The sequence below is a fragment of the Pungitius pungitius genome, chromosome 2 (assembly GCF_949316345.1).
Source record: "Pungitius pungitius chromosome 2, fPunPun2.1, whole genome shotgun sequence".
Classification (NCBI taxonomy): Eukaryota; Metazoa; Chordata; class Actinopteri; order Perciformes; family Gasterosteidae; genus Pungitius; species Pungitius pungitius.
This window is the reverse complement of record NC_084901.1, coordinates 10219869-10243363: the sequence shown is the minus strand read 5'-3', so window position 1 is coordinate 10243363 and position 23495 is coordinate 10219869. Positions and strand designations below refer to the sequence as shown.

At 41.2% G+C, this 23495-nt stretch overlaps 1 protein-coding gene across 3 annotated transcripts in view; it reads left to right on the top strand.

The window, feature by feature from the left end:
* Positions 1–1336: 1336 nt before the first annotated feature.
* ano2b (anoctamin 2b) overlaps positions 1337–23495 on the top strand; it is a 62964-nt gene continuing 40805 nt past the window's right edge. The window contains exons 1-14 of one of the 3 annotated variants that reach the window (XM_062560358.1): positions 1337–1915; positions 3488–3874; positions 14954–15052; positions 15426–15577; positions 16083–16137; positions 16231–16282; positions 17572–17655; positions 18396–18451; positions 18670–18717; positions 19403–19467; positions 20714–20848; positions 21607–21767; positions 22189–22271; positions 22538–22627. In XM_062560358.1, the coding sequence (XP_062416342.1) occupies positions 1883–1915; positions 3488–3874; positions 14954–15052; positions 15426–15577; positions 16083–16137; positions 16231–16282; positions 17572–17655; positions 18396–18451; positions 18670–18717; positions 19403–19467; positions 20714–20848; positions 21607–21767; positions 22189–22271; positions 22538–22627 (1500 nt within the window). In that variant the 5' untranslated portion in view covers positions 1337–1882. The remainder of the gene's footprint in view (positions 1916–3487; positions 3875–14953; positions 15053–15425; positions 15578–16082; positions 16138–16230; positions 16283–17571; positions 17656–18395; positions 18452–18669; positions 18718–19402; positions 19468–20713; positions 20849–21606; positions 21768–22188; positions 22272–22537; positions 22628–23495) is intronic. The other 2 variants (XM_037461122.2, XM_062560359.1) reach the window with 2 other exon arrangements.

Genomic DNA, 23495 nt, shown 5'->3' with positions numbered 1-23495 from the left:
AGGGACCGTCTCTATTTTATGTTCACTCTATAACCAGTGCACGAATGTAAAGTAAGCTTAGAAAGTTGCAATGCGGCTGGTTCCCTTTGCACAGGACAAGATGTGAAAATACACCTGAATCAATAGATCTGAATCATCCAAGACTCTAGATACCCCCCTGTTTCACTTCTGTAACTGAGTGGCGAATCCTTTTTTACAGTGTGAAATCTTTTCTGGATAATTGAATCCTTTGTACTTACAAAATGTTTCTATCTCAGCACAAAATGATAATTAAATGACCAGATGACAAATTAAAATTGATATACTTGCGGTAATTTTATTTCCAAAATAAATGACTTCCAGAATCATGGACCAACGGCGCGAGCTACATGCGAGTGGCCACAGCGCTGAGCGAGTCTTCCTCCATCCACAGCGATGGCCTGTACCACCTGACCAAGGACGTCTCCAGGATGGAACTGAAACACATAACCTACGGCATCCCGGAGCCTGTCCCATACAATGAGGAGCCCAGTGCTGTGGAACAACAACGTTTGTTGCAGGTAATTAAAAGAACCAAAAAATGTGCGAATAGGCCAAACAAAACCCACCAAAGTGCTGTTTTGAGCCTGCTCACTGGGAAGAACTTTGCAAAAGCAAATTATGTAATATTTTCTGCATGGGTAATGTATTGCATTACATTACATCATTTTATGACTTAGCATAACGTGAAAGAAAAATCTCTGTGAGATGGGTGATAAAAATCACATCTCACAGCTTTTTCTTGTAGTCTTCAAAATAATGTTTGCAACTCAGATATTTGGACTAATTAAATCAACTTCAATGGGCCTTTGAGCAAAAAGTGTGAACATGTGAATCCATGTTGGAAGTTGGTTTAAGGAGAGACCAGTAAAGGATGATTGGTTAGAGGTTTGTGGCACCTTTTGATGATCTTCTATTAAATTAACCTGCAATCTCAATCTCAAATGCAATCTCAATCTCAAATAGGGTTAAAGGGAAACATATTTAGCTTTCAACCATTTCAACACTGAACCAAATAGTTTTTACTAAAAATAATTAGGTTTTGGCCTAAAAGGACAATGAAGTTAGAACAAAATCAATCAATAAAGTACTTATTTTAATGAAATGAATACAACTGAAGTACATGGTTCATTTGGTGCACCAGCAGCTGTCTCGTGGGTGTGGTGTTTTGGGGGATTTGTGTCAAAAAAAAGATTTTCAGATTGATACGTCAAACGTAATCCACCTTTCCCTAGAAATGTAATTCACAGGACAGGGCTTCTGTGATGTTGGTGTCGCTCTATAAATCCCTCTCCAAGTTACATCAGCTCTCCACACTGCAAAAGATAACCATATAACTCACAGTAGTAAAGTGATTTTTCGAAATAATGATATATCATTTATTTTAATCATAAAATATATATAAGAAGATTCCAAATCAAATTGTCTATTTTTTATTTGTTTACTGTTAAAATGAATGTTAAATGTGACCTATATCAGAACGGGACATTCTAAATACAGGTGAAACCGCATAATAAAACATAATTGAAATTAACACCAGTATTTCAGAAATCTGTTATTTATTTTAATTTTTCAAACGCCATTTTTGAGGCTCGGCATTAAGCTCCAAGTGGAGTGTGAAAGGCAGACACTTTTTACAGCGTGGGATGCTCCGTGGCAAAAGCGCCGGTGGTGCGCAGCCTGCCTCCAGATCCCACCGTGGAACAGGCGGGCATCACCGGATCAGTCAGGTGTCATCCGGGGGACGATGAGGATGGAGCTGGTGATGATGAACAGGGCTGTTTTTTTGCGTGAGAAACGCCAACTTGCACTCCTACTCTTCTTCTACTTCTTCTTCTCCGGGGGTGTCTAAAGGCGCAAAAGCATGCAGATATCCCCGAGTGAAGACAAGATCCCTGTAAGTAGGAACGTGTCCGTCCGGCCGCCACTCTTTGCGTTTGACATTTAGCGGCGCGGGTCTGTTTAGCAACTTCATTCTTTACTGCTGTTGTAGGGGAGACTACTTGACGACGAAGACATATTGAAAGTCATCAGCAAACAGGTGTGGTTCTGTAAAAGATGTACAACCTGCGGGTAACATTCGGTTAATCGCGAGCACCGGGGAGTCACGAATTGTGAAAAGTCAGGTTGTTCTTCATGAAGAAAACCTTTGGGTAAACTTGGTGTCACGTCAGACCGCGGTTAAGTTAACACTCACAGTGAATCTCGTTCAGCGGAAGCAAGTCATGTTCAATTTTGTATTTACACGAGGAACAAAGTAATGTGACAGTTTATTCTTTGAAAACACGTGAACGCAACATATTTGCTGTTTAGACCTGACTTGGGTGGAGCCACGTTGAGAATAATGTGAGGTCATCAAACTCATCACTCAGTTATTATTGCCCATTAAATAACCCTAATTACATTTACGGTATGATTTCCAAACTACCAATTACAATGGTAAACATTGAATTATTTACAATATATTTTGTAGTTTTGTAGCATTTGGATGGGTGTAATAAGGTCAAATTAGTGATATTTAAAATGTTTTCCACATACAGTAGCCATCTTATCAATTTTAACGCTTTTACCTGCACGTTTCCCCCCATCAATTTAAAAGGTGTCATGTTAGTGCAGTGTTTGTAACTTGTTGCCCCCCGAGTGGCTGGTCATTTCAGGGTTAAAGCAAGTGTCACGGTTTGGCTTCGCTTCCTGTTTTAGTTTGAAGTTTCATGTCTCTTGTGGTCCTGGGTTAACTTCACTTCCTGCCTTGTCTTGTGATTGCGTGATTGTCTCCACCTGTGTCCAATCACCTGCACCTCCCTTGTGTATTTAAGCCCTGTGTGCCTGTTGTCCCCTGTCGCGTCATTGTCAAATGTCCATCGTCGTTGGAGCACGTTTTGGTTTTGTTTAGCAATAAAAGAGCACTTTGGATTAAAACCTCTGCGCCTGAGTCCTCCCTGTATCCTGCTCCAGACCCGAGTACGTGACAGCAAGGTGTTTCTACCAGCGCATGCAAATCATAAGCTTAAATCTGCATTTATTCTGTTACCCATGAGGCAACCGATGGCAAAGCTAAGCTAGCCTCGTCTGCTCCTCGTGAAACTTGAGCTTGTGCATGTGCTCATCTATTTATCCAATTCATGTAAGTGATCTTGCACAACATGCTTTCCTGCTGATAAAAGTAAGAAACCTGCTCTCAGAAAGTGATGTCCAGAGCCTATGGAGCTTTCCCTCCTGTGTCCTCCGTGTTTAGTCTCCCCCTCTGCGTCTCCCTCTGTCTAAATAAAGAATAAAACTGCCAGAGGTGAGCTGACTGCCCACTCTGCTGTTGAAGGTTCTCACTTCAGTGTTTTTGAGAACCTGCCAAAAGCCACTTCTGTTTGCGTGCGCTGACACTGCAGTAGATGTTTAAGTTAGTTCAAATGGTTCTTACATAACACAGCCGTGTATTTTACAATCTCTTGTGATTTCTCTTGGCACCCTTCAGGTCGTGGGCTCACCTTCCAGCCCTCAGGGCACCGGGGAAGGCCTTTACTTCTCTGACGGCAAACGGAAAGTTGACTACGTCCTGGTCTTACACCAGCGGCGGAACGGCTCCGTACGATCTCATGCCAGCGCCACCGTTTCACACGACAGGCTGTCCATCGTTTCCAATGGCAACTTCCCCCCTTCGGCGGGCTCGGATGCCGCGGGCGGGAAAGGAGCTCGGGAATTGTTGGGGGAGCCCGCGCGAGCCGGAGAGGTGTTCATGGAGCTCGGCGATGCCGGGGACAAAGAGCCAACGGAGCCCGCCGACCACGAGGTGTGTCTCATCAGGCAGGAATTCGAGGCCAGCCTGCTGGAGGCCGGCCTGGAGTTGGAGAGAGACAAAGAGGTGAGTGTGCCTCACGCTGTGCTCCTCGGCTCTGACACCCAAGATAATGTGTAATGTTATATTATAATAAACGGGATATCTAAGGGCTTTAACCTGCTAGTTCATCTGGCTTGTCGCCACAGCACCTCAGCATGTAAGGCGCTCATTTTATCGCTCGGTCGACCTGGGTTTGAAACCACTTGTTGTGTGGAAGTTCAGGAACACTTAATTGAATATTAAATAAAAGTCCTTTCATTGACATATACATACATAGGTTTAGGCAGGCTCAACTTGTAAGACAACAATATTGTGATAAAGATACAAATATATTCTGTAATAAAATCCACCAAAATGAACAGCAGAGTCGGTGTCTGTCCTCAGTGAATGGGCCCCAATGACACTTTTCAAATTTCTTATTTCCTTTTTTGTCCTATTGTTAATTTAAAACCATTGATCTGTGCAGTATTAAGTAAACTATAGAGCAGAGCTCTGTCGGCGTAAAATGATGCAATACTGGTTGGAATACGCATCATCTTTTGATCCAGATTTTGGATTTCACACACTAGCCAGAAGCCTGTGGTTTGATGCGCTTGAGTTTTGAGGGATTTTCGAGATAGACGCTAACACAGGATCTGATGTAACTTTTTCTTGGGCTATTTAAGGTGAGCGCCTACATGGGAACCTGGCTCAGATGGTACAGTAGAGGAAAGAGGTGGGTGAGGCTCACTATGAGTTTTAAGGATGTACGGTGGCTATAACGCCAGCTAGAGCCGAGGTTCACCTGTAGGTGTTCAATTTAACCCCCCGTCGCAGAGGGGGGTGCGACGGCGAATACTGGATACTGGAAACTGGAATAATTCGTTCAATATTAATTTATACAGCAGAACTTTATTGGAGTAAATCCAAAACACGTACTAAAACACACATCAATACATAAAACTATACACAATTGACACTAATACACATTTCACACCCTATACAACTTGTTACAGCCTACATGCGCAAAGTCTGCAACTTCTGTCAGAGCAACAGATTTTGCGGGGCTTGCTAAAAAAAGATTCCAATGCCCTATTATAAGGGAAGGCCTCAGGAGATGGTCCATTGATGGAGATATTTGCTCGTGAACTTCCTTGCTCGCGAGGCTAATCTCTGCTGTTCTTTTTGACATTAAGGGGGCGGAGCCAGTCACCACGGTAGATCGCGAGACGGACGTTTGCTCGCCAATGTTTGATTTCCCGCGCGCGCATCGATCTGATTTTGCGCCCCCTCGAATTTTGACAGTGATTTGCCGCCATAGTGTGTGTGTATGTGAGACGCGTGAGTGACAGAGACGGAGGGAGAGCAGGGAAAGGAAATGGAGCTGAAGGAATACATATGTGTGGGAAACACTGTGATATATCTTTAACGTTTTATGTACCACAGTTAATTCTAAATGGCCACCAGCTTTCCTGACTTCTTTTAGCAGATATGGTCCAAACAACATGTCTGAGCACAAGGTTTAAATATCCAACTGAACTCTGCATGAACATAAGGAATGAACTCAACACTGTAGATACGTGTTGATCAGATCACATCATTAAGCAGGCTGAGAAGATACAACCAAAGTTCTTAATAACTGCATCAGTTAAAGAGTCTTTTCTTTCTTTTGTTTGTGTTTGTCGAAATCCAATGCAAACATGGACCTCACAGACTAAAAAGTCCCTGCACAGTAAATCACAGCTGTGTCACATGCTGCTGAACATAAATAGGTAGATCGATTATAGATTGATGAATAGATTATTGATCAAGTGATCAACTGTTTACGCCCCTTATTTGAGAGGTTATTGCACTTTTTTGCTTTTTAAATAAAAGTATGTGAAATACTTTTTTTTAATTCATGAATTTTACGCATAGCAATGCGATTAAACACAATTAAAATTAGAACCGTTGCCCAGCATTAATATATATGCCTTTGTACCATGTCCGCTGCGATGAGCTCCAGACCCTGAATATGATAAGCGGTTTGGGGAATGGATGGATGATAGAGTGATTTTCCATTGGAGAGAGCTTTGGGGAGCCTTTAGCTGCAAGTGTGTTGTTGTAGTTTGTTTGTCCACGGAGCCTGAGCCCAGATGAGATTAGCTGACTCGTGGCTCTTCATCTCATCTCACGATTTGAGGTGCAGATCAAATCTGCCGTCAAGCGTGCCCAATACAGAGAGGGGAGACTTGAGTTCCAGCGGGCCTCATTTGTATGGAGGGGCTACTCTTACATGATGCTGACAAACATAATTACACTGCTTCCATCTAGGGGCAGCTAGATTGCGGTGGGAGGCGGCTCTGGCTGAGAGACGGAACATTGACTGATAAGATCTCTAGTTCACTGCTCACTTTACTGCTCGTAAGGAGATAATCAGAATATCTGGTTTGACACTGTGTGTGGTACTAGTATCGAATAAGGACACACGGATATTGCTTAACTTTATCTTACTCCACCCAAATCTATCTATCTATCTATCTATCTATCTATCTATCTATCTATCTATCTATCTATCTATCTATCTATCTATCTATCTATCTATCTATCTATCTATCTATCTATCTATCTATCTATCTATCTATCTATCTATCTATCTATCTATCTATCTATCTATCTATCTATCTATCTATCTATCTATCTATCTATCTATCTATCTATCTATCTATCTATCTATCTATCTATCTATCTATCTATCTATCTATCTATCTATCTATCTATCTATCTATCTATCTATCTATCTATCTATCTATCTATCTATCTATCTATCTATCTATCTATCTATCTATCTATCTATCTATCTATCTATCTATCTATCTATCTATCTATCTATCTATCTATCTATCTATCTATCTATCTATCTATCTATCTATCTATCTATCTATCTATCTATCTATCTATCTATCTATCTATCTATCTATCTATCTATCTATCTATCTATCTATCTATCTATCTATCTATCTATCTATCTATCTATCTATCTATCTATCTATCTATCTATCTATCTATCTATCTATCTATCTATCTATCTATCTATCTATCTATCTATCTATCTATCTATCTATCTATCTATCTATCTATCTATCTATCTATCTATCTATCTATCTATCTATCTATCTATCTATCTATCTATCTATCTATCTATCTATCTATCTATCTATCTATCTATCTATCTATCTATCTATCTATCTATCTATCTATCTATCTATCTATCTATCTATCTATCTATCTATCTATCTATCTATCTATCTATCTATCTATCTATCTATCTATCTATCTATCTATCTATCTATCTATCTATCTATCTATCTATCTATCTATCTATCTATCTATCTATCTATCTATCTATCTATCTATCTATCTATCTATCTATCTATCTATCTATCTATCTATCTATCTATCTATCTATCTATCTATCTATCTATCTATCTATCTATCTATCTATCTATCTATCTATCTATCTATCTATCTATCTATCTATCTATCTATCTATCTATCTATCTATCTATCTATCTATCTATCTATCTATCTATCTATCTATCTATCTATCTATCTATCTATCTATCTATCTATCTATCTATCTATCTATCTATCTATCTATCTATCTATCTATCTATCTATCTATCTATCTATCTATCTATCTATCTATCTATCTATCTATCTATCTATCTATCTATCTATCTATCTATCTATCTATCTATCTATCTATCTATCTATCTATCTATCTATCTATCTATCTATCTATCTATCTATCTATCTATCTATCTATCTATCTATCTATCTATCTATCTATCTATCTATCTATCTATCTATCTATCTATCTATCTATCTATCTATCTATCTATCTATCTATCTATCTATCTATCTATCTATCTATCTATCTATCTATCTATCTATCTATCTATCTATCTATCTATCTATCTATCTATCTATCTATCTATCTATCTATCTATCTATCTATCTATCTATCTATCTATCTATCTATCTATCTATCTATCTATCTATCTATCTATCTATCTATCTATCTATCTATCTATCTATCTATCTATCTATCTATCTATCTATCTATCTATCTATCTATCTATCTATCTATCTATCTATCTATCTATCTATCTATCTATCTATCTATCTATCTATCTATCTATCTATCTATCTATCTATCTATCTATCTATCTATCTATCTATCTATCTATCTATCTATCTATCTATCTATCTATCTATCTATCTATCTATCTATCTATCTATCTATCTATCTATCTATCTATCTATCTATCTATCTATCTATCTATCTATCTATCTATCTATCTATCTATCTATCTATCTATCTATCTATCTATCTATCTATCTATCTATCTATCTATCTATCTATCTATCTATCTATCTATCTATCTATCTATCTATCTATCTATCTATCTATCTATCTATCTATCTATCTATCTATCTATCTATCTATCTATCTATCTATCTATCTATCTATCTATCTATCTATCTATCTATCTATCTATCTATCTATCTATCTATCTATCTATCTATCTATCTATCTATCTATCTATCTATCTATCTATCTATCTATCTATCTATCTATCTATCTATCTATCTATCTATCTATCTATCTATCTATCTATCTATCTATCTATCTATCTATCTATCTATCTATCTATCAAATTGTTAAGCATATTTGAATAGGACTCCTCAGTTTGGCTTTGTTGAAAAGGTGGAACTGAATGAAATAATTATCTGGCTGTTACTGTGATATTGTGGCATGTTTCCAGAGTCCGTACTGTAAATTTAACCATTCTTTATTATAGCAGCACCACTGCAGTATATTAAGTATTATTTAATAATGTCTTATATTTGCATAGAGATTAAGCTCGCTGTATGATTTATATATATTATTCCATACAAGTAGGATCATTTAGAACATCATGAATTTGGCTTAACTTCTCTTTCTCGTGTCCAACCTGTAAGACTTCAGACTTAATTGGATGGTGGATAAAAAAAGAAAAAAAGTGTGGAAATGTCAAACCTGTTGACGGTGTCTGAGGATTATTGAGTTGACCTTCGATCTCTCAGGGACATCCTTTCTCACAACACTTTTGATTAAATCCAGGCAAGTTGTTAATTCGGGGAGCGGAGGTTCAGTCTGTTGAGGGTTTGGGAAACAGAATTAGCAGGCGAGAATTATTCTCTCCAGAAAATCGGTTAACTGGATGGTGTAAGAGGAGGAGTCCAGTCCTCTGTATGTACTACGCTCAATTGTTATGGTATACAAATTAGTTTGAAAAAAGTGATTGTTCTGAGGAACCTTGATGCTTCCATTTTGAAAGTCTCTTGTTTGAGATTGTTTGTCCTGTTCAACAAAAAAAATGTTATTTATAAATAACATGATCAGAGGTTATGAAGGACGTTACCCTATCCTGTTACACAGTGTCGGCTTGATATTTAATTGAGTTTATTATGTGATAATACATTTAGTGAAGAATTTCTTATGGACAAAGGCCAGATGTTGTATTAAATACTATTAGATATTGCTTAACAAGAAGCACGGTATAGGCGAGAATGCAGAAATGGATTTCATTGCTCTCTTAAAACATCCTGCTTAGGTGTGGCGGTGGGAAGCGATCCCAGAATGCATTGGGAGTCTGTTATCAAGCGCACACATGAAAACAGACTAGCACATTTTCCGATAGACTCTGTTAACATGTGTTTGGACTTTGCAAGGAGATGCGTGCCCTGTTGCCCCGGTTACAAGGGAAGTGTGAATTTAAAGTGTCAGCATAATTGTCACTCTGGTAGATCCAAACTGCCCAAAATAGGAATGTGACCAAAATCTTATTGAGTTCTATTTTGTTTCTTCTTTCCAGTATATTGTGCTGAAACCTGTAGCTCCCTCTGGTATTACTGTACTCAAAGGAAATGCTTCAATCTCTTGAGTCAATGCAAATGGTGTGTGCTTTGTGTGATGCAACAGGTAGCCTGTGTAAAAGGTAGACAGTAAAATACTGTCAATCCGGGGGGCAAGAGCTCATCTCAACCCAGCTCTACTAATCACCATCTCACATGGTGTATTTTTCTTCATTGGTCTTTCTCTGTGTGATCCGTGCAGTCTCCATTCCACTTCATCTTTTCTTTCATTCTCACCAACCACCATTTCACTCCGCTCAGCCATCACGTTGAACAATCACCTTCTCACATTCAATGCCGCCCCACCACCCACCCACCTATCCGAAAAAGCCCCCGGCTGCGTCCTAGTTCAACCCTCCCCCCTACAGAGATAAGGAGCTAATTGGAAATCCCTCTACTAATTAACCTTCTCCAGGCTGAAAAGTATTTATATCCCGTGTTTTTTCACAGAGCGATAAAGAGGGGAAGGGGAGGAGTGAGAGGAAGGAAAAAGGGGGGCGAGAGGGCAGAGAAGGGAATGTGAACAAGTGGGTGTAATGTAATGGGTGTTGTTTGGACGTGGGTGCAAGTAAGTGAGGAGGTGGAGATGCCAGATGTAACATCAATACATAATTGCTAATGTCTTAACTGTGTGATTACAATAAGCGTCAGGAAGTCACCTGACAGCTTTCTTCTCTATCAGATCAGCATGTAAGAGTTTTGGGGGTCGCAGTTGGTAGATGCAGCTGATGAGCAGAAATAACTTGTATGAAGGGCTCTTTAGGACTTAACTATTGAGACACTCTAGCACACACAACTAAGACACTCTTATGCTCACTAATGAAACACTCTTACGGTCTCTACTGAAATGCTCTCGCGCACACTACTGAGACACTCTTACACTTCCAGTGTAACTGAGATGCCTTCCGTATGCTAGTGAGATTTCTTGTATGCACACTAGTGAGATGCTCTTACTTCAGTCACTAGTGAAATTACTTGAATGAATACATGTGAAACGCTTGCATATGTATATTATATATTTTTATATATTTCTAATCATATGCAAGAGATTCAGTAAAGTGTTCAACAATATACAGTATATCCAACCTTTTCATATGTGCATGCATGAGTGTTTCAAATAGATACGTATAAATGTTTCACTTGTATGCATGTAAGCATTTCATATACAGTATATGTGTATATGACACAGTAGTATATGTATGCACGTGTGTTTCAGATGAGTATGTATAATGTTTTATACATGCACGTGCATGAGTTTGCAGAATATGTATGTATGTGTAAGTGTCTTAGTAGCGTGCACGAGAGCATTTTAATGCGAAAGTAAGAGTGTTTCATTAGTACGTGTAACAGTGTCTCAGTAGTTAAGTCCTAAACGGCCCCTCATAAACTTGTGCATGTTTTTCATTAATAGAGAGGAGGCCAGCTTCTGGGGAATTGTGGTCGTATTTGGAGAAACACATGCTGTAAATACCACTTGTGTGGGATAAAGTTGAGCGGTTGTATTTACTGTGTTATGTGACGGCTGCCCATGCCTGTTGCTAATCACTGCAAGTATACTTTTGTCCTGCAATTCATTACCCACTCATTCGCGTTGACACTACTGATGTTTCTGACTGCCACACTCCATAACGGTAAACCTATTGCTTTATTCGGTTGAAATAAACACTTCTCTACCATCAACTGTTGTGTCTTTGCCCTATTTGTCAGAGCCTAAGAGCCAGGTTGTGACAACTTGGGGGCTGGTCCGACTTTTTCCCGTTTATGTGTTGATTAGGAGTTGGGAAAGTTAAATGCTGTGCTTTTGTTTGTTGGCAGCATTTGGGGTCAACTAAACAATAAAAACTGGTTGGGTTGGTTTTTATTGTAAACTGCGTTTGGATGCACGTGTGTTCTAAAGCTAGTTTGGAGCATTTTCAGCTCGCTCCTTGTTTCTTTGTGTTGCCGCCAAACTTAGCTGTTTATGTGAGTAGTGAGCGTGTCAAGTGATAAGTATGTGTTTCTACGTAAGAGCAGTTTCCTAGACTGTTCTATGGCTCGCAATGTTTTGGGGGTGCGGCAAGGTAGTTCTGTTGCGTTGCTGCAGGGGATTTCTTCAAGGAAGATGGGAGTTGTTTAATCTGACTATAGAACAGGTGTCATATTTGACAATAGTGATACCTGTAACTATGGCTAGACAAATAGATGTAACTGTTAGGCCTGCTGCCTTGGCTGATACTATTGAAGAAGCCATGCTTGCAGTGCAACGGATTTGCTGGTAGCAAAGTTTGGACTGACACTCCTGGAAACCAGGATGGCAAGCAAGTTTGGAAGAATGTGCCCATTGTAGGACCTGTGACTGGGTGGCCTCCGGTTCATAGGAAGGATTTCCGAGTGCTGGGCCTCTCGACAAGGGACTCAACCCCCCCATGTGACCACTGCCACAACACCAGAAGGAGGGAGAATGCACTCCGACACGGTGGTGTTTCGCTTTCTTGGGGTCTGGCGAGAGAGCGTGTCTGGTTTGGTGTTGCAGGAACTGGGACAGTAGGTCAGAGTGCGGTCTAACCTACCCCAGAACAAGGTCCACCGAGCCCTAGCGAGAGTTCAGTGTCTTGGCCGAGGGGGGATAGGAAAGATTTTTGTGGTCTGTCCAAACTACAAATGGCTGCTCACTTCCCTCCAACCAGTGCCTCCAATTCCTCCAGTGCAAGAACCACAGCCTAAAGTTCTCTGTCACCCACGTCGTAGTTGCGCTCTGCTGGTGAGAGACGTCAGAAGAAGAAGGTGCAAGTTTCTCATCCAGGGGAGACAGCTGAGAAAGGACAGCCCTCACTCCCGCATACACTGGGGCAGCAGTGAATAGCTCTTTAAGGGCAGCAAAAGCAGAAGTTGCGTCGAGAGTCCATAATGGGGCCTTGTGGGGGAGGTACGTTGAATGAGGGAAGCTGCCACCTTGCTGTTGTCCCGGATGAACCGACAGTAAAAGTTGACCACTGGAGGTGTGGGCCACTCTGCCACAGCCTCGATCCTAGCCGGGTCAGCCTTTAGTTGGCCGTGCTGGAAACTTGAAACTCACTGTGGTAACATGGACCTCACACTCCTCCGCCTTCACAAATAGTTTGTTCTTCAGGAGTTGGCGGCGCACCAGTTGGACAAGTATGCTCCTTCGTGTTTCAGGAGAAAATGAGGATATCAACCAAATAAACAAAAATAAACTTGAGCAACTCCCTGAGAGGGCCGTAATTAAGGCCAAAGGGCAAGACCAGGTATTCAAAATGTCCCAGAGGGGTGTTAAAGGCTGTGCTCCTCGCCAAAGATGCGAACCCGCAGTCCGGAGGAACCGACGGTAGTTCAGGTTCATGTATTAGTCTGGTTTGGCCGACCGGGCTCTGGTGCTCTCTAGTGTTCTCTGCTGCGAGCGCCTATATTCATGACATATTGAGTGTAGAACTGCCGTGCATAGAAAAAGTAAGAAAAAAAATAATCGGCATTGGTATACAATATTTTCTGATACGCAAAGTATGCCACAGTCTCATTCCAATCCAGTTCAGTGACATATGATTTATATGATTTGTGCCCGTCTTGGGAATTTCATAGAGTTACTTAATCTCTGCTTATAAACATTCAAAAGAGGACGAAATGTCTGTGTTTTTCAAATGAATTTATCTCCCATAGATATAAGAACCAGTTGGTGCCCAGATCTTGGATTTAACTATGTCCTGCGCGATGCTAATTGATTATAGTGTCCTGATTCTGATTGTTAATGACAAAAAAACATTACCTCATTTGGTGGCTTTGGTGGATTTTGACTGTTTTTTTTAAAAGATCCACTTGTCCTATCCACATACATGGTGGGTACAAAAACAATTTCATTAAAATAGGCGTAAAGCTCTTTTGGCTTTACGCTCCGTTGCATCCCTGAGTAGGACAAAGGGCGTTGTGGACATGCACAAAGAGGGAAAGATAATGAAATATAAGAGGACAGTTAGTGAGTCAGTCAGACGGACAGCGTCTAGCGGGTAGCAGAAGGTACAGTTGTATACGTGCTGAGGGGGAGGAAAAGATGTTAGTCCAGGGAGGAGAAAGGGAATCGTTTCAGGTTTCCCCCCAAACTTCCTCCCATCTAGCAGGAGCTGACGGGGGTCTGAGGAGGGTAAGGTTACGTGGCTGTCGCTCTCTCTACTTTCTTACTCTTAGATTTTAGTTTTCACTATCATTTTTGTTTCTGTCTCTTGAGGGATTTACCGTGAGGCAGTAAGGGGTTTAATAAGGCACTGGTATTCACCATCCAATTACGTACCTTTTAACACTATTTGGAAGCGTTAATTATAAATTTTGCTAATGCATCTTAATGTTAATTTCAGTGTGGGCGACTGGCCCATGATTCATTAGCAGAACAAGCTAGATGAGTCAGGATTTGTATACGATACACTGGAAATATATTTGGTTTGTTCACTGGAGAGTATGATTGTAATATAGAGAAAGCCTCCAGTGTTTCATTGGAACAGGTCGCAAGAGAAACAACTCCAGGCTCTGCCTGAGGAGCAGAGGCTACATCCAAACTGGTAAGCCAAAGCGATTGGGTGGCTCGGACCTAAGGCTCAGCTGTAACGTCCAACCCAAGTACAACATACTGAGCTCTTTGGACTGTATTGAATAACAAAGCAGTGCTGACAGATGGTCTGGTAAGACTGATGGCTGTTTATGCCAAACAACCTCTCCTTCCCCAAACCTAAAAGTCTAAGGTACAAAAAATACTGTGGCTCTATTGAGATGTACATACAGTGTACAGTGGAATGTTTCGTCTAAAAACGTGTTGCTTCCGTCTATCTGATGTGCTTAAGAGGTTGCACACCCGTGGTGCCTGCCGTTACCAAGCGACCAAAAACCTGCACGCTGCCAGGCAATGATGCTAAAGCAGTAATTAAGCACTATGCCCCACTGTATTAACTGAATAAAGTCCAATCAAAGATGAATAGATTTTCAGCACCTTGAATCCTCCACAGTAGACCGTAGATTCTATGTTGGTCTTCTGAACCTGCCTTAACAATTTCGATTTTCAGCACTTAAACCTCCCCATTACTTGTGACCACTCATTCTGACCAGGAGACTTGGAAAACATCTGTCTCTGAAGGTTCCAGGCTGCATTCGATTGAAACAATATAACCGTGTATTCTCAATTAGGTTTTGCTTGTGTTTCAGTTAAAGACCCATGGCCCGAGCTTCACTCGTCTACACGCGCCATGGCCAGTACTGTGTCGGGAGGCTGAGTTCCTCAAGATCAAAGTCCCCACCAAGACGGTGAGATATCAGGGCCTTTTATTAGTGTGTCCACGTTTAGTATCTGTTTGTTGCTATATTGTTGTTATTTTTGTGGACAGAAGAGACAGGACACACAGAGAGCAGAGGAGCCACCTCTATGTGGCTCAGTTTAGTTTGTTCCTTTATTCCATCGGGGAAGGTGTCCTGTCTGACCACTGATCAGTTCCTGAGGTGTTGATCATCCAAATGATGATATTCAAACTATAATGTTTAAGGTTTCATTTCACTTCCACTCAGTCTTTTTATGAGAAATAAGATACTGTACATTTTTTTCAGAGCTGCCAGGCACTTGAATGTGTAACACCTGTACCCGGTTAATTGATTGTGTGTTGTGTGTTGTGCGTTTCTTCAGAGTTACGAGCTAAAAGAGGAGAGTGGTTTCGGGTCCAGTATGAGCACAGTGTGGAGGAAAATGAACCACCCTTTCCAGCCCAAAGTACCTCATCAAGAACAAGAACGCACCAAATTTCTGACTCACTGCTTCTCTAGGGACAAACTCCACCTGTGAGACACACACACACACTCACACACACACACACACACACACACACACACACACACCCACACACACACTACTACTAACTCAGTTTATCCACAAATTTCCCAAATATTTCAATTATCTTTAAAATTGATCAGCTGGATTCACAAGTAATCAAACTCACCATTGATTCATGTAATACCCACTGTAGGTCTGAAATCAGTAGCATATGGGGCTAATGTTAGCTAATGTTTGCATACTTCACATATTGACAAATATTGACATAAGATACTGTAAGTCTGATAGGTGATTTAGCTGGGAAAAGCTTTTTAGTCAAAATGCTTCATGAACCGAGCAATGAGACATACAATACACAAATCAGGTATTGTTTGAATGAATAAGATCAACTAACTAGTCACTATTCCTCTGATTATTTCTGAAATGCACATTGTTATGCTTGATAAACAGAAGGATTTAAAGACAGCAAATGTTTTTATTATAATTTGTATTCATTGTGTGTGTTTCTTTCAGATACAACATCACATCTAAAGACACGTTCTTTGATAACGCTACAAGGGCCCGAATAGTGAGTGTTCATTCGGATTTAAATCGGATCCTCTTGAACATTTGTCCAGGATTCGCTTGCATCCCCAGTCTGATATTGTCACATCTGTCTTAGGTATATGAGATCCTGAGACGGACAGTGTGTGTACGAACCTGTCAAACCATAGGTAAGGATGCCGAAAAGCTCATGTGCCAGTGTGTGTTTTTTGGCGTTTTTGGGGATTTATTAGACGTATTCAGTTCATGAGTTGATTCCTACTCTAGATCGTATATGCTTGTTGCAAGCTTGACGGAAAAGGTGGTAAACCCTAAGAAACCAGCAAGGGTAGGCATGATTAAAATAATGATCAGACCAAGAAACCAGGCCAGTATTTCTGACACTTTAACAATGAAAGTATGGAGCGTCATTTGCTCCAAAATCCGTCAGGCCTTCCTGCTTACTTTAAAGAGCACAGGTCTATTGAAGAAGTCATCGATTACAGTACTGGAATAAAAACCTGGTTCAGCTTCATAAAGTAGTAGTAGTAGATGCTGTATGTTGTGATGCCGATAACTTTATCATTCACTGTCTCTGTGTAGGCCCATTTGTCTTCCCACTCATTAAAAATCCCAGTGTGATCTGATTGGTCTGTGTTTTCAGGGGGACTCCTTGTGTATGAATTCAGCGGAACTTGTATAGACTACACTAGTTCCATAGATTCTGTTGATTGAGCATTATGTTACATCCACACTTAGATCTGCTTTATTATAAATTTCTACAGTAAGTAAATATGAGGTTGGAATCTTGTGAACCTTGAAGGATCGTTTAACCATCTACGGCCTGTCCGTTGAGTCACAGAGAATGAACAACAGTCTCGTACTGCAAAAAGAGCAGGTTCTCTCCCTTAGGGTAAGATTAAATGTTACATGTTTGGCTGTGACTGAAGCAGCGGGAAGCCACCTGTCACATTTGCGGTTCAAGGTCGTGGTGAATCTCTTGAATTGCATCGGGGCTTTGATAACCTCCAGGCAAACTGGCAGGTGATATTCATTTATGCAGACAGGGATTTCAGTGGCACGAGTTTCAGAAAAACAAGGAGCACATCCTTTGATACCTAATTTGTTTTGCTTGTGCTTCTTAGTAACGGCGTTCCCAGCGGGCGGTTCTTAGAAAACTGCTTTGCTCATTTACACTTTCCACTGCGTGCGTCCCCCGGGAGCGCTGGCAATTAACCTCAGTTGTTTATGACTTTTGCAAACAAATTTCGTACAAAGTCTGCTGAGATGGCAACAACAGAAATAAATAAATAAATATATCCACAAATGTATATATATATATATATATTTATATATATCCACAAATGTATATATATATGTATATATATATGTTTTTTAATATATTTATATATATATATATATTAAAAAAGGAGAACTAAAGTCCCATTTCCAAACGAGCTAACACCCGTTTCATTTCCAGTGTCCACCATATGTCTGGTTGGCAGTCACACCACGGCAGAAGGTCTGAGCCAGAGGGTACTGGTGCTGCCGCAGGGGAAGAATGGTAGAGAAAAAGAGAGTTGTATCTCCTTAACCTCTATTTTGCTCTTGCTTTTCCATTATTGGTGTATAAACGCACACACACACACACACACACACACACGCATGCACAGACAGACCGAGTCCCCCGTCTCCATCTCCTCCACAAGTGGGTCACACTCAGGCCGAAAATGAAGCGGGTCTCTCTGGGTGTTGTTGTTGTTACTCAACAGGTTGAGTGCGCACAAATTCGTTTGTATTGTCTGTCACGACCACGGCTATCCCCCCCCATCCAAGTCCCGCCTTTTTGATAACAAATCAATTAATCCACCTGATGAAAGAGCCCGGTTGCGTGCACCACATCCTGTGCTCACTGTGTCAGCACGACATTCGCAGGTCAGGCCAAACGTGTTGCCGCCCATTAACGCGTTCCGGAGACTAAAAGCAGCCCCCCAATAAACCCAGATCCCAGCACGCCTCGACGCTGAGAAGCAGAGCAAAAACGGTGCCTCGTGTCTCTACCACACACTTCGCCAGCTGCTCGGATATCACTGGCCTAAACTACTAGTGACGTTTCCACACAAGGAGAGGGTTGTTCTCCATCATCCCTTTGATGATCCGCGTGACAAGGAGGAAGGAGAAAACCCCCCTGAGTGATGTTCAAATACTCCCTCAGGATTGTGTATAACTCTTCTGCTCTCTCTCTCTCTCTCTCTCTTTTTTTTTTAATTGGCACACCCCCACCCCTCTCTCTCACCCTTCCAGGCATCAGCACATTGATAGCTAAAGGAGTGTATGACGACGCCTTCCCGCTACACGATGTAAGTGTGAAGTTGGGAATTCCCAGCAGGATCCCATCCGTTTCAGTTCATTTCACTGCAGTATTCAATTTACCCAAAACAGTAGATTGCTTCAAGTAAGAGTTACAGTCAACCAGTGCAGGTCGGGTTTGAATCAGTCCTAAGAAATGCATAGTGTGTGCCTGTTTGTGAGAGCTTTGCATCCCGGTGTGCCCTCACCCTCCCTTCTCGCTCCCCAGGGCGACTATAAAGTCATCGGGCACCTGGAGGAGAAGAGCGACAGACAGGTATACTGTTCCTCTCGCATCACCCTTCATTCATTTCTCTCGTCTCTCATCCACCTGTCATTTGTCCGTCTAATGAAAACACCCCAAAAAAAGACTCCAGTTCCTCACTAATGGAGCCATTTAGTATGCTATAATATAAAATCTATAAAAGTCTGCGGCATGCTTTTTATTTTTATGGATAGCAAGGGATGCTCGGCTTTTCTAAACATCAGTTACCTCTATTTAATCTTCCTCTCTTCTTCTTCTTCCTTTCTAAAAGTGTCCCTCCTTCCCATCTGTGTTAACACCGCCACAGATTGGAGTTTAAATTCAATAAACATTTCTCAGATTGATCTGCGGTGGAGGCAGAGAACAAACTCCGTCGAGAGACTTGAATTTCAGAAGAAGAAAAAGAAAAAGTTTGGGCAGGCACGACGAAACCGCAAACAAAATATAAACAAAGAGCATCAACAGCAACGTCTTATTTCACCTCAGTCATGACCGCTTGACCAGATTATTTGTTGTGCTCCTCCTTTCGCTCCCTTTCTCTTGGCTTTGGTGTTGCGTTGCTCACGCTGTTCTTTGACTCCGCTGACGTTTAACTCAACCCATCAGCTTATTTCTGCCTCGGATCAGCTCAGCTGCAGAGGAGGGTTTGTTGTCGTACAACACACACCCACACTGACTCCTTCCCATCTGTTCCCAGGTTCTGCACAACGAGTGGGCCAAGTACTCTGCCTTTTACAAGTACCAGCCCATTGATCTGGTCAGGTAATGCCACAAAGTGTTTTTGTTTCATCTAAGTGTCAACCCAAGATATTTCTGACAGAACACACAATATAGTCATACACAACTGTGCTTTATGGTTAGTGTGTGTAAGAGCCCAACATGTGTATGTTGTTTAATTGGACTGGATATATATTAAGGATATATGTTATTGCTATATATGCTGGCTTGACACCCCCTTTATTTTCCTGCTTATATTGACGTGAGGGGCACAGTTTTTCTACCGTGGGATGGAATGTGTTTTTTTTTGCTTTTAATGCGTGAAAAGGAAATTAATGTGTCTGCATCTCAATTGCGGCTTAGAAATTCACGCCAACAAAGGAACGCCACTACTAAGTCTTTTCTTATTTGGCAGGGTGTGACCTTTGAAACCAACAGTTCAATTAGAAGCCCCGATTATAGTTGCTGACAACTACGAACGCACAGCGTCTCTGAGTCGACGAAGGGATCCCTTTATAGCTCGACTCCACTGTCAGAATGATAAATCCAGCCCCCGTTCTGTGCAGAAATTATTTCTAAAATTAAAGTTAAATTAAAATTCTGAAGCTAATAGGAGTCTGATTGAGTGGTTATCTCCCAAATGTATAGTTCATAGAATCTAATTACTTCTTTAGCATTTAGGACCAATACCTTTCAATGTACATTATGCATTTGTAATACTTGAAGAATTTTTAACTTTAAGCACAAAATGTAAGTGATTTAAGACTGTACTGTTTAGGCCATTTTTGGGTTCTGCCCTCAGCATGTAGCAACAGTCCAGAGACACAAACAGTTTACGAGAGCTTTTGTCGGCCATTCTCATCAACTTCAACTTGTTAAACTTCTTAAAATGTAAAGCTGTGACTTCTGTGCGATACAAATCCCAGGTGTCGGGTTTCTTCATTGTGTTGCCAGATCACTGTCACATCTGATTAAAGCCCAAACTACACAGGACTGAAAAGGCAGGCTAGCAGAGTTTTAAGTTTTAATAAATATAATCTAAACTTCAACTTTGATTGTTGCACATTTTGTGAGTCCTAGCATAACAGTTATTTATTTAGAGGAAGTGCTTTGTGGTAGACTCATTGACCGCCCTAAATAAAACATTGGCATGCTCTTTACTCTATTTGAAGTTCACACACAGCATGGGGGTTCTCACACCTGTTGTGTGGCGCTTAACTCCACACATTCTGTTTGGTATGGCCTTTTACTGTCAGTCTTACCTCCTAATCCCTGACCTCTGACCCTGCAGGAAGTACTTTGGGGAGAAGATCGGTCTGTATTTTGCATGGCTTGGTGTTTACACTCAGCTGCTGATACCGGCCTCCATAGTGGGAATCATCGTGTTCTGCTACGGGGTGGCCACAGTGGATTCTGATGTACCCAGGTACTGCAACCTCTTCTGCTGGGGCGCCATGTTTGCCATGTCCAATGAAGGTGCTAAAACATGGGCAATACACATTTCTCATTTTTACCCTTGTCACAGCATATTCTGCTGGTCAAAGGTCACTGAAATTCAGGAAATTATATGCAAATTATTTCAATTTTTTCAAACTATCTATCAGAGCGCTAGATGATGAAGTAATAACATTGTAGGTAGACATGGATGTAAACTCCAACATGACTGGTTGGCAGAGGTTTGTAACAAGTTTTTTTTGTAAGTGAGATCACAACACATGACAGGATTGAGCCGAGGAGGAGGGGCGAACTTTGAAAGCTGGGAGTTGTCAAACAGCAACGAATTTAACCTTCAATTGACAATGATGCCAGATAAAAGGATACATTGGAAGGATGCGTAAAATCATGATTTCCTTCCAGCACTAATTATTGTACACACACACACACACACACACACACGCCAGACGGGGATTGCCCAGATACCTGCTGTATCTGGCTTTAGACAGGCTAGTAGTGTGGGAGGAACACAGAAGGCTGTGTGTGTGTGTGTGTGTGTTTGTGTGTCATGAAGCAGAGGGCAGATAATCCCACCTACACTGACTATGAATAGGGTCAAAGCAGAGAGGCTTGTATTGCATTCATTTGGAATGGTTAAACAGAAGCAGGGATATCTGGGTCTTATTGGTCTTTTGTTGTTATCTTGGTGACCTCACTCTTGACCCCCCCTTCCCTCCCCCCTCTCTCCAGTCTGGAGATGTGTGACGGACGTCTCAATTTCACCATGTGTCCTCTGTGTGACGGAGCCTGTGACTTCTGGCATCTCAGCACGGCCTGCGGCACCGCCAGGGCTTCACACCTCTTCGACAACCCCGCCACTGTCTTCTTTGCCATCTTCATGTCTCTCTGGGGTGAGGTTGTGTGTGTGTGTGTGTGTGTTTGTGTGTGTGAGAGAGCAGGTGGGCTGAATGTAAAGTTGCTTCTCAATCTTGCCTTATGACATCCTGTACCTTCAGTGCAAGTAATGTAGATGAAAAAGGTGTTTAAGAAATGAATCTTAACAATCTAAAATGTTAAATTTGCAGACCAATTATTTCATATTTTCCTCTTGTTTTTTTAACACCTAAAGCGTGTTTGCTGTCCATTCTACTGAATTGGTATTCAACCGAGGATGATCAGTTCCCTTTTCTTCTTCTCCTTCTTCTCAACCAGCAGTCACATCAACAATGAGCTGATCCCAAAAACATAAATCCTAAAACTAGATACGTATAAGATGCTAAAGACTTGCAGAAAAGTTATTTGACGTGTGTGTGTGTGTGATTGTGTGCGTAGCGGTGCTGTTCCTGGAGCAGTGGAAGCGCCGCCAGATCAGTTTGAGCTTCAGTTGGGATCTGACTGGTATCGAGGACGACGAGGTAGATACAGCGCACACACTCATGGAAGCTGTATATCAGCACCAACATCTGATATTCCTACTGTACAGTTAGTTACAGTTTTGGGGTAACTGGTTTATGATTAAGGGTTTTTTTTATGTTTAAGGCAACTGAAACACCAAACACGGGTATTAAAAAAAAATCCCATGCTGCCAAATCGTCCAATACGGTCAGCAGGACACATGCTCTCAAAGAGAGGAGACACAGACACATGTGCATACTATATACGTATCCTGCTTCCCCTTCAGGAACATCCTAGGCCTAAATACGAGACCATCCTCCTCCAGAAGAGGCAGAGGAAACAGAAAACCAAGAAGAAGAAGAAGAAAAAGAACGAGGTAGGAACCCTCTTGTCATCGAATGCTTCAGACCATATTTCCCACAAAGCCTGTTTACATACCGAAGTAAAATACGAGTGTGTGACTTCCATTCTTGTAGCTGGACCCGACTGTCAGCAATACCAATGGAAAGGTACCTCACAATAGAGCCCCTATTTCACAGCATGTAATGAAAATAATTTAAACAACAACATGTTTATAAAACACAATCTCACTCACACACTATGCATTCTCCTCACGCCTTGGTATTACTGTGCTGCAATCTGCGTGTAAAACAAACCGTTATCAGTTGATCATGAGACTCAGTCGGCACATTTCGGGATCAAGATGACGATGAACCAGATGCATCGGGATAGTTTGGGCTCCTAATTGTATGTCAGACATTAGCATGATAATCTAAATGATTATGTTAATATGAAAGTGAGAGATGACACAATTTCACAATATATTAGGCAGCCTATGCACTGATTTCTTTTCCCCTTTACTGGCTCGCAATTTCAGTACTTGGCTGTTGTTGTTGTGTTTCCATTCATTGTGCAACCACTGAGAATTGATGCCTTTGTGCTTCAGGTGGAGGTGTGTTGCTAATAGCTTCAGAGAAGGTTTTACACCTGTGGCCACTAACCCATTATTTGTGGTAGTTCCTGAGTTGGGACGCGTGGTGTATTTCTGCTGGAACCTCTTCTCTACGTAGAGCTTCACGCTGTTCAGCAGGTGGATTTGTGGGAATGGGCACTACTCAATGCCCTCCTCCAGAGACCTTTAATGTGCCCTTTTCTTTTTACTTTGTTGCTTTGTATTTGTGCTCAGTCCAGTGTTGGGTGCAAGTTATCCTCCCGTGACCCCGTTGCTAAGCAACCATGACCAT